The 15145-nt window shown below is 41.2% G+C and overlaps 1 protein-coding gene across 3 annotated transcripts in view; it reads left to right on the plus strand.

Annotated features, from left to right (window-relative positions):
* The window catches only part of adka (adenosine kinase a), a 131332-nt gene that overhangs the window by 83887 nt on the left and 32300 nt on the right, over positions 1 to 15145 (plus strand). For 2 of the 3 annotated variants that reach the window (XM_088634535.1, XM_088634536.1), the window contains exon 7: positions 10478 to 10648. The exons of the other annotated variant lie outside the window; for it this stretch is intronic. In XM_088634535.1, the coding sequence (XP_088490661.1) occupies positions 10478 to 10648 (171 nt within the window). The remainder of the gene's footprint in view (positions 1 to 10477; positions 10649 to 15145) is intronic. 3 annotated transcript variants of the gene reach the window in all.

A 15145-nucleotide genomic window follows, 5' to 3' on the forward strand; every position in this document is an offset into this window, starting at 1 on the left:
GGACTTGTAAATCTGTCCTTCGGATGAGACATATACCGAGGTCCTGACTCTGTGACTCTGTGTGGTCATAAAAAATTCCAGGATGTTTCTCGAAAAGGGGTGTTAGCCTGTTGTCCTGGCCAAATTTCCCATTGGCCCTTACCAATCATGGCCTCCTAATAATCCCCATCTATGAACTGGCTTCATCACTCTGCTCTCCTCCCCACTGATAGCTGATGTGTAATAAGTGTACTAGAGCACTATGGCTGCCGTCGCATCATCCAGATGGGGCTGCACCCTGGTGGTGATGGAGGGGATCCCCATTACCTGTGAAGAACTTTGAGTGAAGTGTCCAGAAAAGCTCGATATAAGTGTAAGGAATTGTTCATTATTAAATCATGCAGGACTCTGGTCTTTAAGGAATATATTTATTCCTCCCTTTTATAGAATATATTTATAGGATATGAAGTTATTTTAATGTGCCCAACTCTAGCAATGGTAACAAACAGAGATCTTTGTGAAATCCTTCTCTTATATTTAAAATATTCTCCCAAGCTTTGGTGTTGAAAGATCAAGGTGGTGAAACCTCCTGTGTTTGGAGCCCTGCTATATACTGATCTGCTATGTACAGGTAGCTTTGATTTTTCTTTCATGCAGTATTTTCATGTTTTTTATTGTCTCCTCTTTGTAAAAGACGTCAACTGTTTTCTGCCTTAATCATTGACTCGGTATAGCAACACATTTGTTTCCTCAGTCAAGCATTCCTTAGTTATTGCTTCTTAATACAAATATTGGATAACTACTTTAAAGGTATTACCTTCTCATTTGAGTGTCTGAACTTGTAGTATCATCTCTGTATCTCACAAAATGATCATCATAGAATCAACATTAGAACAAGAGTTGAGACCGTTGCAGATGCGAAATTAAACTATGTAACAAACTATTATAATCAGCAGAGATGAAAAAAGCTCTGCTTAACACCATAGAATAGTCACCAAAAAGCTCAGTGCATAAATATGACTGTACAAGCACTGCAATAATGTAGGAGCTACACTGTCATTTCAGATGGTAAGAACTGGTGGTTTTTGGTTACATCTGTGAACATTTAAGAAAGGTATAATGCAGGAGATGTGGAGCCACCCACTGGGTGTGCTTGAGATCTTTATTCTAGAAAGTGTGAAGCTACTGTGCTCCTTTGTGTAAGGTAATTTATCGAACGTCCAATATCAGGCACCGTTACACCCTCTACTGCACTGAGTGCTTATAGTTTGGTTTCCTTGAAACCAAAGTTGTTGTTGAAAGTGGAGAAATGCTTACAATGGGATATTCTTCAGTAGAGCTGAACCTGACCTGGAAGCAGTCCAGTAAATGCCCGCGATGAAGTTGTCTGGAAAGTAATCTCTCTACTGGAGGGCTGAGGCAGATGTGCTTCAGTTCCCGCCTCAGGCACTCTTTCTGTGCAGGGCAGGGAATAATGCCAGGTGTGGCAGTGTTGTCACATGCCATCTAGATCTCCGTCTTCAAGATGGATACAGTGTCGGAATAGGCTGCCTGTTGGCAGGAGGGATTTTCTGCCATTGGGAGAAGAAAAGTTGAGCTGTGGCACAGCAGACTGACAGTTTTCTGTCATTCAGCACTCACCTGCAGCTCCTCTCCTCTGCAGCAGGCCTTGGTCTTCTCGAATTCTGCATGCTTCGCAAATTTACCCCTGCCACTTTGCAAGAAAAATAAAGATTTTGCAGAAATCCATCAGATTTGATTGATATAGGTAACCTGTGCTACGTGAGATGAGGCATTTTGTGCTTTGGACAAGGGCTATTTATTGTCCGTGGTCAGTCGAGGTCCATCTTGTTCAGTTGTATCTATTGGTTAATGGTAATTAATCATTTCAGATCTGTATTGAGATATTCTATGGAAGTTACCTGGGATATAGTTTCAGCGCCTTAGTTAATAAATGAGGATTGCTCGGCAATCACCGATGAAAATCGGTAATAGTAAAGATTTGAGGGCTGTTTTCCATTTCCTGTTTAAAATGTTCTTTTTGTCACATAGACAAGCATCGATTTCACTAGAGTCATTAGGAAAATCAGCTGTTGGTGTTTTGCGGGATCTTCATAAGATTTTATTTATTATGACATTGATGACTGAAAAATACACTTTCCGTGCAATCTTTTTTCAAAAGGTGAAAGAAAGTAATTATTCAAATAGACTAAAACAGCTGATGTAATGTTAAGTATTGTGTTTTTAGTCTCTACACGGCATTCATTCCTCTTTGACCATATTGGACCATATCATTCGGTGAGTAGTCAGTTTTAGCAGCCTGTTTCAACACAGTGCTAGTGCTGGCTTGAAGGAAACGTTTAAGAAAGGATGCATGATCACTTAGATTTGCACACATGTCTTTGTAAAGGACGTATGCATCAAATTAACTTGATCTATTGGAGTTTCATACAGCTCTTTGTAAAAAAACTGCAATCAAAGAGTGTTATTTTTAGCCTCTCAACCAAAACTGGATATGATTTAACTGCCTGTGCAATTACCTGTAATTTTCCAGGCTTCATGTTGACAACCTCAAGCGGACAGATGTTTCAACAATGAAGGGCTGTCTTCTTGGAAGCCCTAGTGTACCCCTGTTGGTGAAGAGTGGCGCTTTGGCTTCGCTAAGAGTTTGAGTTTGGCATATTTCATATAGTCCAAGCATGGTTATAAAGTTATACTCCCAACTCTCGCCCTCTTTGATTTATTTACCATTGGAATCTAACTTAAGTTTTTATTTGCAAAATTCCTCTCCCTTAGCCTGAGCTGACACCTCTGTAAATGAGATGTTTCAGGTCACTAGGCTGGTATCCTCCACATACGAAAAGAATCTGAATAAACGAACAACTGCTTTATGAAAGTGTTAACATCTGCTGCTGCAGAGGTGTGTTGAGCAGACAGTGGTGTCACTCATTACACAGGCGAGTCTTCAGCAGCGTTCTCCATCAGCTGTTTTGCTCTCTTTTTTTTTCTGGCGTAATTGGAAGCTACACTTTCTGCAGGAGCTTAACCTGTCCGCAGGATCTCCGGAAGGTTTTCTCTGGCTTGATTTCTTTCAAGGAGCTAAACCACGGCTAAACACCGGTTTGACCATGAAGTTCACGTACAAGAGAACTTTTGTGTTGGGAAGTGATTGTCTTGGTAGGGCCCGATTGTGTGCAAGGAAGACACTTGGTGATGTTTTCCCCTCTGTGCCAATTAAGTTACTTGAACTCCATCTGAGTAAGTTAAGTACTTCCTTTCTAAAACCCACAGCATAATGTGGAACTACTTATTTATTTGTTTCACTGAACTTTGATGTGGCTGGCAGTTTCTCAGCTATGCGCTTTTGGTAATTAAAAAGATACTGTGCAATATATATATATTTCTTTTTTTTCCAATAATCCACTTCTTCCGAAATACCTTTCTGTAATTTTATCACAGCTTACATATGGTGTCTGTTAGGAATCTGAGCCTGGACTGTGTGCTGAATTGTTATGTGGATTAGTATTGGCATTTGAAGGCTCTTGGCTTTAAAACTTGTCTGTTTTAAATCCTAAGTAAATTCCTTGCTGTTTTTTTTTCAGCACTGCTTGTAACTCTATCCAACACATTTTTTAAACAGTGCAGCTTTAGAGAAAGCTGCAGCAATTGATCTGAAGAGCTGCTGTAGCTTGCTGAATAACAGCCTTAAAAAGATTCTGTTTTAATTACATAAACTCGCCAGCTTTGAGGCGCTCATAACTTTTAACCTCCTGATAGGGCCAGTGCACCAGCCCTGCACGGTTTTTGCCACTGCTGTTTCATCGTTAATATGGCATGGCTTAGTGTAATTATGTTCTCTCTTTTGGGTGTACAAATTGCAGCTCTGAGTCCAGCTTCCTAATCTGTGTATCGGCACTTTATGGAAGAGCGAGTGCAGGGAAATGGGATTCTTCAGCAGACTGGAGTTTTAAAGAGTATGCTGGGTTAAGGTTAGATAGCAGTGCTGTGCCTAGCCTGAGAGAGACATCAGGCTAATGGCTCCAGTGATTATTTATTAATAGAGATTAGAGCTAAATTGATGATTACATATTTTTCTCTAGTATCTCATTTCTGTACACGTTCATTTTAGAATGAAGGGTATGTCAGCTTCCCAGAAAACTGATTTTCTAAAATGCCATTAGAAATGAATACGATGTAGTGGGTCCCTTGGGCCATACTTCATAGTCAGATAATAAAATAAATGGCTGTGTGCGTATTAATGAATATCTATGTGTTGCTCTGATGGATTCTTCTGCCTTGTTGACCCCATAGGCTAAACTTTTATTAGAGATTCACAGGGGAAAACCCTGAATGCCTATTAATTGTGCTGTGTGCATCTCTACACCAAGCCCTTAGTAACCACGCTGCCTTCTTGAGCTTAATCGAAGGTGATCTGTGAGCCATCAGCACAGGCTGAACGAGGGGAAACTGATCCCCCAGTTATTCTCGTTGTTTTCCTAGCCTCAAGTGCTCCATTCAAGTTTAACTGTCAGACCTGGTATGGGTTAGCGCACTCAAAGTGTTTTTTCATCCCAGTTTCTAGCATATCTCTGTTTTTTTTTCAGTTGATTTAATTATGATTTTCTCTGTAGCTTTCAGTATTTTAAACAAAGTTTAAAAAAAAGAAATAGCAGAGACCCGTGATAGTAGTGATTGACAAAAGACTCCGTGGTAACTCTAAAAGCCTTTAGCTGAGTCTTGCAGGGTTTGGCATCTTTCCATCTGCTCCAGCAGTGGATGCCTCAGTATCTGATAAGGTTCTCCAGAACATGATTCCTAATGTCAAGGAAAAGGAAAAACAGATGCTATCTGTGCTGGTGGATTTTGAAAAGTACAGAACATCAAAAACATTTTAAATCCTGTGGTATGTCAATTGAGGCACCTTTTCTTTGAACCAGGAGTATTTATTGTCTGTTTTACTGGCTTAATTGAACTCACAGATAAGTAAAACCAACTGGACCTGTTTCTAATGTGTGTGTGTATATATAACCTAGCACCCTAAAAGTCAAAATAGAAAAGTATATTCAGGAGGGTTAGCCTTGTGAGACAAGCTGATACTCCATTTAGTTTTGCAAATAGAACACAAAAGCAGAGTCATCTCCTTACTTAAATGACATACCTGCATCTTCATGCCTGCTGGACCTAAAAGATCCAAATGAAATTTCTGACCACTCCTGTTTTGCAGCTGGCATTAGTATTTGCAATGTGCTGCCTTGAATATTTCCCTTATTTGGAAAGAGAACTGCTAAAATGTGTCTGCCACATTAAATATGTACAGTATTTCTATTAGGTAATCTAGTGTTTAACAGGCATGTTAAACCAGATTTGTGATGGAGCTGACCTCTTGGAAAGATGAGGACTCAAGACTGAGGTATCAAACAGCCCTCTAAGTAAGATATTGATCCACCTCCATTCTGTTCTGCAAGATAAAGAAGGATAATAACACTGTCTGTCCTCAATCCAGAATTCCCATTAACTAATTTACTAAGCCCTCTGTGTTGGAAATGTCCATCCTATGTTTGTCTGTCACCATAGATGTGGGTGAAGTTAATTAGGCATGGAAATCTACATTAGCAAGTGTTTAATAGAAACGTTAGGCACTGGCAATGTGGAAAACATTTATTAGACAGAAGAAATAAAATCCTGCTGGAGAATAGATCTGAAGGTTTGTTTAAACTCTGTATAAACAAGTTAATTCCCTGCAGATTTCTGGTTATTCGCGTAGTGTATATGCTGTATATATTTCATTTTCCAAAACTGCAGGACCCCTCCCCCTCCAGTGCAGAGACTCACAGAGCCTTGGTGATGGGCAGTGAATGGCTGAGCTTGAGGGGCAAGAGAGGCTTACCTGTCCTGTTGGGATCTGCCAGGCAACCTCTAGACAGACCGAGACAGAACCAGGAGAGCAGACAGCTCAGGCCCACATAACATTATACTCGGCAGAAGCTCCCCTGAAGACAGTCCTGCTGAAAATCTGGGATTTCAGTGGGCTGCAAACATCATGCTACCCATCCCTATTCTTCACTGACAGTCAGTAGTGCTGGAAATTTAGTGAGTTTACTCCAAATAATATCCCAGGCATTTTTAAACATAATGCTTTACAGACAAGAGCAGACTTTTTGGCTTGTTTAGCTTCCAGCAGTTTCTTGAAAGAAGCTTTAATCAAACGGCTATGTACTGTAGCTAGTTCCAGATCCACAATCCAAACATCTAGAGGATTACTGTGTTTTTTGTAGATACAATAATGAAAATATATCTGGATATATTTTCTATTATTAATTCAATTTGTAGTGCATATGAAATGTTTTTTCCTCCCTCAGCAATAAACTGTGCTGGTCACAGTTGCCTTCCAACTTCATATTGTGATGCCTTTTCTAGAACTAGATCTTTATTTGTTAAATATTTTAATTTAGATGTGTTTCTTTTAATAAAAATAGGTGATTTTCTGTAAAACGCTGTGAAAAGAGCATTTAATCAAAAACAATCTTTAACATGGACTAAATTCTCCCATTTTCCTTTATTACTTTTATAACTTCCTGTGGTCAATTGCTGTAGTAGCTGTAGCTGTAGTTAGCTCTTTCGCAATTTCACACATTTAAAAAAAAAGGGTGAGAAACGTGTTCCTCAGAGACAATGGTTCCTTTTCTGATATTAGCCCCAATCAGTTTAAGTTGCTGTCATAATATTGATTGCCTTACTTTAGCCTTGTGTTCGTTTATATTCAAGCGTGAGGAAACCCATCTTCTTTTTGGAATACTCCAGTGGACGTGCTCTAACTGTGAATCATTATCTGTGAACCGACACTTCTGCAAGATCAAATCAAAACATCCTCATGGAGAGATTTTCTCTTGTAATCTCCAGTTAAGATACAGTATGAATTATAATATTCTGTGTTCTTCCGAAAACAGTGGGGTTTTTTTGCACTTCAGATGGTCATCTTATTTTTAGCGGCGTGACTTCATTCCATGCATTGTAAAGTGAAAAAAAAAATAGATGAGAGCTGAGATGAGTTAGACTTTGCAATAATAAGAGAGACAGTGTTGGTACCTCAGTGACTTAAAGCATATCTCAGAATTTAAAAGGGAAAATGCACTACGATAGCAAATGTATTCTGCTTGAAAAGTGCCTAGTAACAGTTGTGATATTTTTGTGTGTATTGATTTATTGATGGACTGCAGAATGAATCCTAGAGATTTGGTATAGCTGCTCCACCTGATTATAGCATGATGTGTTCAGAACTCAGATGCTCAGTAAGGCAGGCCTGGTTAGTATTGGCATAAGGAAACCAGGCAGCTGCTGTAAGTGGTGCTGGTGGACCAGTAGGTGTTGGAAACAGAGTTTCCAAACCAATACTTAAGTGTGGTGAACTGGGACACAGCTGTAGGAGGTGCCCTCCTTCAGATGAGACGTAAAACCCAGGTTGTGACCGTCTCTGACTGCTCTGGTGACCCAGGTTCATTATTCATAACTGTTACTTCGTCATTAAAGGTCCCATGACTCTTTTCTTGACAGTAGAGGTGTTATCCAGAGTGTATGTTCTGGCCTTCCTAAATTTCCCCCTTCATGGAATAATGGATATGAAGTAATTTCTGCTTCTCCACATAATATGCTGTATAACGGGTCTAGTGTCACGTAATGGTCATCTCCCAGATGGGTGCTGCACTTCGGCGATGTACGAAGTGGGTTCCTTCCTTTATGTAAAGCTTATTATTATTTCTCTCTTCTCCACCTCATCTGCTGTGCAGTGGGGCTGCTGTGTGCCTCCCAGCTGGGGGCAGCACTTCAGCCCCTCCTATGTATATTTATATATCTTCTCGGATCTTCCTTGCTATGCAAGCACTCAGAATGTTTTTTTACAACAGTTGCTTCCATCAATGGTACCAGACTGAAATGTCCAAGTAAAATCTGTGGTGTATGTACAGTATAAAAAATTCGGATCAATGTGTAGTATCAGGAAACTCTATACACCAGTTTGTGGGAAATTTGACCTTATCGTTTTCATCTTGATTCCTGTACTTAACAGCTGTGCAATTGCTATTATGTAGAATTAAGATTTGGGTACAACCTGCCCCTTCACACGTCTCTGAACCTCTGTGCTGTCAGCTCTGATGTCACTGAGCTTTAAACTTTTCAAGTGGCCTGCTTTGTTTTCATAAAAGAGGAGCTCAAGGCATGTTTGTAACTTCAAACGCTCAAACATAAAAGCCACAATAATTCCAAAATAAAGCATACTGAAACCTCCCAGCATCAAAGCCCAAGTGTGGTAATGATGCAGACACTGCTGTGAATCCAGGCAGAGGGACAGTGGCTCATTCTGTGACAGTTCAGGTATGAAAATGCCTCAGAATATTGGTCCCTGAGTTTTTATTGCCAAAGCAGTGATTAAATTTGCATGAGGATAAAGCAGGGCTCCCAGATGGCCTACTAATGTAAAATGAACATGGTAGAATAATATTCAAGACTGCTTTAAAGCAGTTAGCCCTCTGTCTTTCCTGGCTCACTTCTGCCCAGTCCACAGTAGGTGCTAGGAGGCAGTCCTGTGTCCATGAGGCTGAGTTTTATGGTCAGACCTTCCATAGAAGTCAGGATGTAGCTCACGGAAGAGAAGGAGGGTCGTATTCAAAACTTCTTTTCAACTCTTTGAAGACCAGAAGCCAGGCATTACTGCAGCTTAGCTTCGTTACAAGGTTAAGGTTGTAAAACCGATGAGCGGATCACGGTAAAGACAGTTCTTTTAAGTGACATTTTTTTTTAATCCCGTATCCCCGTTTTTAAAAGAATGTACAAGAGTTTCAGTTATCTTTCCTCCCTTTGAAATATTTCCGGGGGTCCAGACGAAGCCCTTTGTTCTTTTGGAGGTAGTAACATGGGAGCAGTAAGAGTTTATCTTCAATAACAAAAGCTCTATATCTGTCTGAAAACAATCTTCTTCTCCCTGACACTTTGGCACCCTCTTAGAGGAAAATGTCAGGGTCAATAAAGGACCATTTACTGACAGTGAAGGTTCTGACTATCAGAGAAACCTTACAAAATAGTCCTTTATCTGAACAGCAGCACTGACCTATTTAAAAAACGCAGTAATTTTCTGGTTTTAAACAGGCTTTTGTTAAATTCAAAAAGTAAACATGCAGAATCTAAAGGTTTGTGAATATGCCCTTTGTTACTGAAAACTCTGGTTGTTGTTGTTAGATGTGATAAATGCCATGCACTTCAGCAATATTTATATGCAAGACTTGAATTTTTTAACTACTTCCACTGATTGAAAAGAGCCAATTAGTAACAGATTAAAAAGTAGAATATATTTTACTGCCCATGGTTAATCATGTGTTTTACAGTTCCCATGCTGCAAAGAATACCTGCTACGTTGTGTAGCCTTTGTTATGCCATTAGTGGCGTCTGAATCGAAGGGTGTTTTGTTCTGCCAGTTCCAGAGGGTGGTGTTTCTTTGAGAGCTCTCTTAGAGCCACTTATAAAAAGTACAAGTCATTATTATCCTAAATACTGTATGCGTGTATGGAGTTATTTTCTTTCAGCACCGGGTAATTACTTTAAGCAACTGGGATGAGAAAACAGTTTGTGTATTACAAAAAAAAAACCTTTTGTGAAGTTGGCAGTAGCTTTTGGTTTCAGGTCTCGAGTCAAAATGGAGGTGTTTTGTGACCTCACACACAGTCCAGAGAGCAGGTCCTCTGGCCACGGCAGAACGCCAATCCCAGGTTTCCATCTTCCCACTCTGCAGCACTGCTGACTGACCAGAGAGAAACACTGCCTTAGCTCTTTAATTCGGCTTCTAGATGGGAACATTTTTAATTGCGTGAAGAGAACATTCCTTTAGTTGTTTGCTTTAACAGGCTGGTGTACATCATTTTATGGGCTTTTTGTTTTTTATTTGAAACAACGAAAACAGGAAGATTAATGGTATTACAAGGGGGATCAGAGGCCAGCAACCTGTCTTCTGTTCTCATGTGAATTGGTTTCTAATGGTTCCCTCTTTCATTATTTTCAGTTAGTATTAATTTATGGGGCTGGTGCTTTTGTTCAAAGTGTCTTACATTTGTATAACTTGTGAACAGTGTGGGTACAGCCCATCTGAGGACTGAACACAACAAACCTCTAGTTATAAGTTCAGAGCCCCAGCCACTGCTCCATTCCACCATTTTGTGGTTTTTCAGAACCTCAATGTGATCAAACCTAATTATTTCTGGAATTTACTATGTGACTTAAAGAGAAAAATGAAATCATGCTCTGAATGTTAAATTATTGTTATGAAGCAAACATCTTGGTGACTACAGGTTTCTGTGTAAGGCTGTAAAAAGCATGTAGTCCTTTTTTAAAGGAGAGATCTCCCAGATGAGCCCTGGAAATGTGGAGGATGATTGGCCAGAGCTGGTCCTTGGCTGTGGCCTCAACTTGCTGCTGGTAATGCTCACTGTTTTCCTCTCTGTTTCTTTGCTTTCAGGGTTTCTTCCTCACGGTGTCCCCAGAATCTGTGCTGAAGGTAGCAAAGCACGCTTCTGAAAACAACAAGATCTTTGGCTTGAATCTGTCGGCTCCATTTATCAGCCAGTTCTACAAGGAGCCCATGATGAAGGTCATGCCGTATGTTGACATCTTGTTTGGAAATGAAACGGTGAGACGGTTTAATTTGATCAGAACTTATGATTGATGTTTCACTAAGAACATTCTGGGTACCAAAACAAATTTGAGCAATTACCTTCTTCAGCATCTGGTCCTCTGAAGAACTCTCAAGGGTCTTTCTTCTAGCGTGTCTTTATTTTTCACAAACAAGGGAGGCTTGTCAGTTTTATTTATTTGAGCAAATTTTTAATAAATGTCATTGTAGACTCAACTGTGAGAAGGTTATCAAGTAACCCTGGTCTTTTCATTTTTCTGAAATTCTCTTTGGCTTCCAGCGGGTAGGAAAAAATCAAATTACCAAAAAAATACTGGAACAATTTGTTTTGACATTTTCTACTTGTTTTGCTTATTTACTTCTTTTCTGAAGGATGTCTGATCGATATCTTGGGCGGAGGTCAGGTCTTGCTGTGTGTGGCTGCTCTGGGTTAGTAGAATAAACAGATTGGGCACCCAGGCTAGAGAGTAGAGGCGCAGGGCAGCACACTGCAGGAGTGGAGTGTGATAGGGAAGGGAGGAGAGTGTGATAGGGAAGGGAGGAGAGTGCGGTAGGGAAGGGAGGAGAGTGGTAGGGAAGGGAGGAGAGTGCGGTAAGGAAGGGAGGAGAGTGGTAGGGAAGGGAGGAGAGTGCGCTAAGGAAGGGAGGAGAGTGGTAGGGAAGGGAGGAGAGTGGTAGGGAAAGGAGGAGAGTGCGGTAGGGAAGGGAGGAGAGTGCGGTAGGGAAGGGAGGAGAGTGCGGTAGGGAAGGGAGGAGAGTGGTAGGGAAGGGAGGAGAGTGGTAGGGAAGGGAGGAGAGTGCGGTAGGGAAGGGAGGAGAGTGCGGTAGGGAAGGGAGGAGAGTGCGGTAGGGAAGGGAGGAGAGTGCGGTAAGGAAGGGAAGAGAGTGGTAGGGAAGGGAGGAGAGTGCGGTAGGGAAGGGAGGAGAGTTCGGTAGGGAAGGGAGGAGAGTGGTAGGGAAAGGAGGAAAGTGCGGTAGGGAAAGGAGGAAAGTGCGGTAGGGAAGGGAGGAGAGTGCGGTAAGGAAGGGAGGAGAGTGGTAGGGAAGGGAGGAGAGTGGTAGGGAAGGGAGGAGAGTGCGGTAAGGAAGGGAGGAGAGTGGTAGGGAAGGGAGGAGAGTGCCATGGACTGTTATCTATTCTTTGTTATCCACTCTCCACTTCAGTGTCAGATTTAGGCTAGGTATGACAATATACACACATATCATCTGGGAAACTATAATGTGAGGCTCCAAAACCGTTTGAGGACTTGATGAGGCAAAACTCAGTGGCTGTGCAGTGCGGAAAAATGAAGCTCAAGCTTTGTTTTGTAATTAGTGGAGTTTTAGGACTGGGAATCAGAACTAGCAAAGTCAAGTTTAATGCAGACTCGTGTCATGATACTATCGCATGTTCTTATTAGTGGACCGCCGTATCTTGCATATCTTGAACATAATGCAGTGTGCACAACTGTGGGAGCTGGGGAAAGATGACGTTTCTGAAAATATTTCTGTAGGTTTGGATGTAGCAATAATATAACTGAGTGTGCTCACCTGTTGAGTTTTGTTTGGGGGATATACTGATATATAAGGTATTGAGAATAACAGAAACTGATGATACTACAGACACTGCATGAGAGGACTACGGCTGAAACATTCTCAGAGCACTGAAGAACTTGGCTTGTTGGAGTCATCTTCCCTCAGTGCTGACAGGAGGCGCCATGCACATGGCAGGGAGTAAGACTGAGCTGATCAGTCGCTGTGCAAGGAGGATGATTGGCGCAGTGCTGAGAGGCCAGTGGAGCTGCAGTGTTTTATCCACAAGCAAGCACTGTGTGGTAAAGGTCTAATTTGGGGAATGTCTTGCAAGCCACATTAAATACACTCGGAGCACATGGGAGGAATCACCAATGCATTTCAAGTTTTTCCAAGAATGTTGATTCCGAGCACAAGTGAGTACTTGTACTGCTGCAAGGTGCATAGACTAAGTCACAGAATCACGGACTCAATGTTTTCTCATCATGTGAAAGGAAAATCTTCATGTCAGAAATGTCTAAAGGTGTTACTTAAGATGTCACTCTTACCACACAGCTCAGGCATGGATCCTGAGATCCTGACAGACTCAACAAGTCAATTAGACAGTCTCAGCTTGAGGCTGTAAGGTAACGAAGGCTCATGTGTCCCATTAAAGCCTTTCAGACAAGACTGAAACTCTTCCAATGACACGTGGAGAGAGATGCACAGTCTTCTTTGATTGTGTAGCTTTAATGTTTGTTTGAAGAGGCAGTTACTGACTCTCAGCTACAGGTCCATTCTGCAAATCAGCCACCCTCTCAGTGGCAGCAGCCTTAGTACTAACACTGACCCAGAACTGTGAGTGCCTGATGACTGGATTCTTACTCTCCAAAACAGCAAGAGCACAATGCCAAAGAGACTGCACCACCTCCAGTAAAATTAAATCGCTGATATTCAGGTACACATGGGATTTCTTTCACACTTTTTGAAATCCACAAATTCTCCGCAGTAACGGCAAATCTGGCATTTTCCCACAGCATATGGATTTCAGTGATCCTCGGGTGTAGCTCATTGTCAGGATTTTAAATAAAAACAAATAAAACTTGTCTTGTTAATTCGAGCCCAGTAATCCTTAACGGAACTTGAGCTCATCGTAATCTAGTCTACACAGAAAGTTCTAGAGGACACAGCAGGAAATCGTGGAATACCTGGGAGAGTCTATGGATGTTTACACACTCGGAGTTTGCACATCATGTTCCGAGAACATTCCTCTATTAATCCACTAAGACAGATTCTGATGTTGCTTAACGTCTGTATCGTACCCCATGGCCGTGCATAAGCTTTTTTCTCCCCACATCTGAAAGTGCACTTATAGTATCAATGTAGTTGGCAGTAAACATGCCTGGTGGATTGATTGAAGATAATGGAGGTGCTTTTAACAAGATGAAGTGGAAATATCTGCAGATGCTTGACAGCGTGTAGCTCTGTACCTCCTCACTCCGGTACTCACTCTAAGCTGAGGCCTGTCTGTGTAAACACACGCTGCCAGCTCTTCTTTTCTGTGTGACAACTTGAACCCGCTTTGAAAAATGCCGTATATAGAGATTTGTTGCGTTTGTGTTTGAAACATTGAAAGAAGGAAGGTCGTAAGTAGAGTGATTTATTTTTGATTAAAAAGGAAGTTATGATCTGGAATTAGGAAATGAATAGCAGACAAAAGCTTCCATTCTGACACCAGTCTGTTTTCTTGTTAATTGGCAAACATGCGTTGTAATAACCTCAGAACAGAGCTGGTCTAATTGAGTCCTTGTCTGCTGTGCTCTGACTACATGACATAAACTCAGGGCATAACATTTCAGAAAATTTAATAGCCATAGTTAATTAAGCAAGAGCGAAGAATCGTTAGTGCCGCAACCAGATGGCAATGAATTAACCAAAGAAATTACACACAGTTTGCTTGTCATTTGTAGCACATAAGATAAACTGTACAATGAAAATTATTTGGTTATTACTCATGAATTTGTATTGCAGCAGCTCAGACAATGTAGATAAATGGCAAGATTAATTGGGAATGAATGAATCACCCTGACTGATGTTGTATAAGCAGTGATTAATTCCACTGCGATCCAGATCGTTTTAAATAACTGCGCTTTTTATCTCGGACGGCCACAAGGTTGGTAAATGATTTAAACCTCTCCGCTTGTCATAAAAAGAGCCACAGAGTGATTGTCTGCAGCTTCGCTGTGAATAAGCTGGAGCTGCCTCTAAGCCATTTCTGGAGCTGTGTCGTAGTTCTCTTCTTCAGAGCCCGTCACTGACACTCGACACCTCCCACGCGCAGAAGCACACCTCTCCTCCCTTTGGAGTGCGATTTGTTGAATGGATTGAATGGATCGACCCCCAGGAGGAGGTTATTTATGTGTGCTTGGGGGAGATATTAAAATGGGATAGCTCCGTTAGAATTGACAATTCAATAGGCTGGCCATTTAGCACAGGTGTTTGAAACCAACGCTAAAGAAACAGAACCATCAAAGTGCTGCAGGCAGGCCAGGGGAGCGGAGTCATTTCAGAAACAGCTTTTTTTTCCCTCCACTGTAGAAGCCACGATTATTTGCTTTTAGTACTGTAAATTGTTTTAAACCCTTTAGCATGAATAACACTGAAATTGCCTTTCTTTTAGTTCTGCCAATATCTCCTTCCCAGGATTCCCTTTTCAGAATTTTCTGACTATATTTGACATACAGTAGACAAGCTCATAAGAAGGTTTGTTCATTGTTTCTTTTACGTTTATACAAAAGAATTAGGCAGTTTGAGCCTTTAGAGTCTGGGATTTCTACTGAAAAGCAGCTTGTCATTCTTCCCGTGAAGTCTCACCAGAAGAAGGAACTGTCTTTAAGCTGAGTGACGTTCCAAAACGAACATCAGCTTGTTCCTTGTTGTTTCCACACAATGAAGGACACAGAGCTGATTGTGTTTTGAAGAAACAAAGCTGATCGTATCTTC

The sequence above is a fragment of the Lepisosteus platostomus genome, chromosome 6, assembly GCF_059453375.1.
Source record: "Lepisosteus platostomus isolate fLepPlt1 chromosome 6, fLepPlt1.hap1, whole genome shotgun sequence".
Lineage (NCBI taxonomy): Eukaryota > Metazoa > Chordata > Actinopteri > Semionotiformes > Lepisosteidae > Lepisosteus > Lepisosteus platostomus.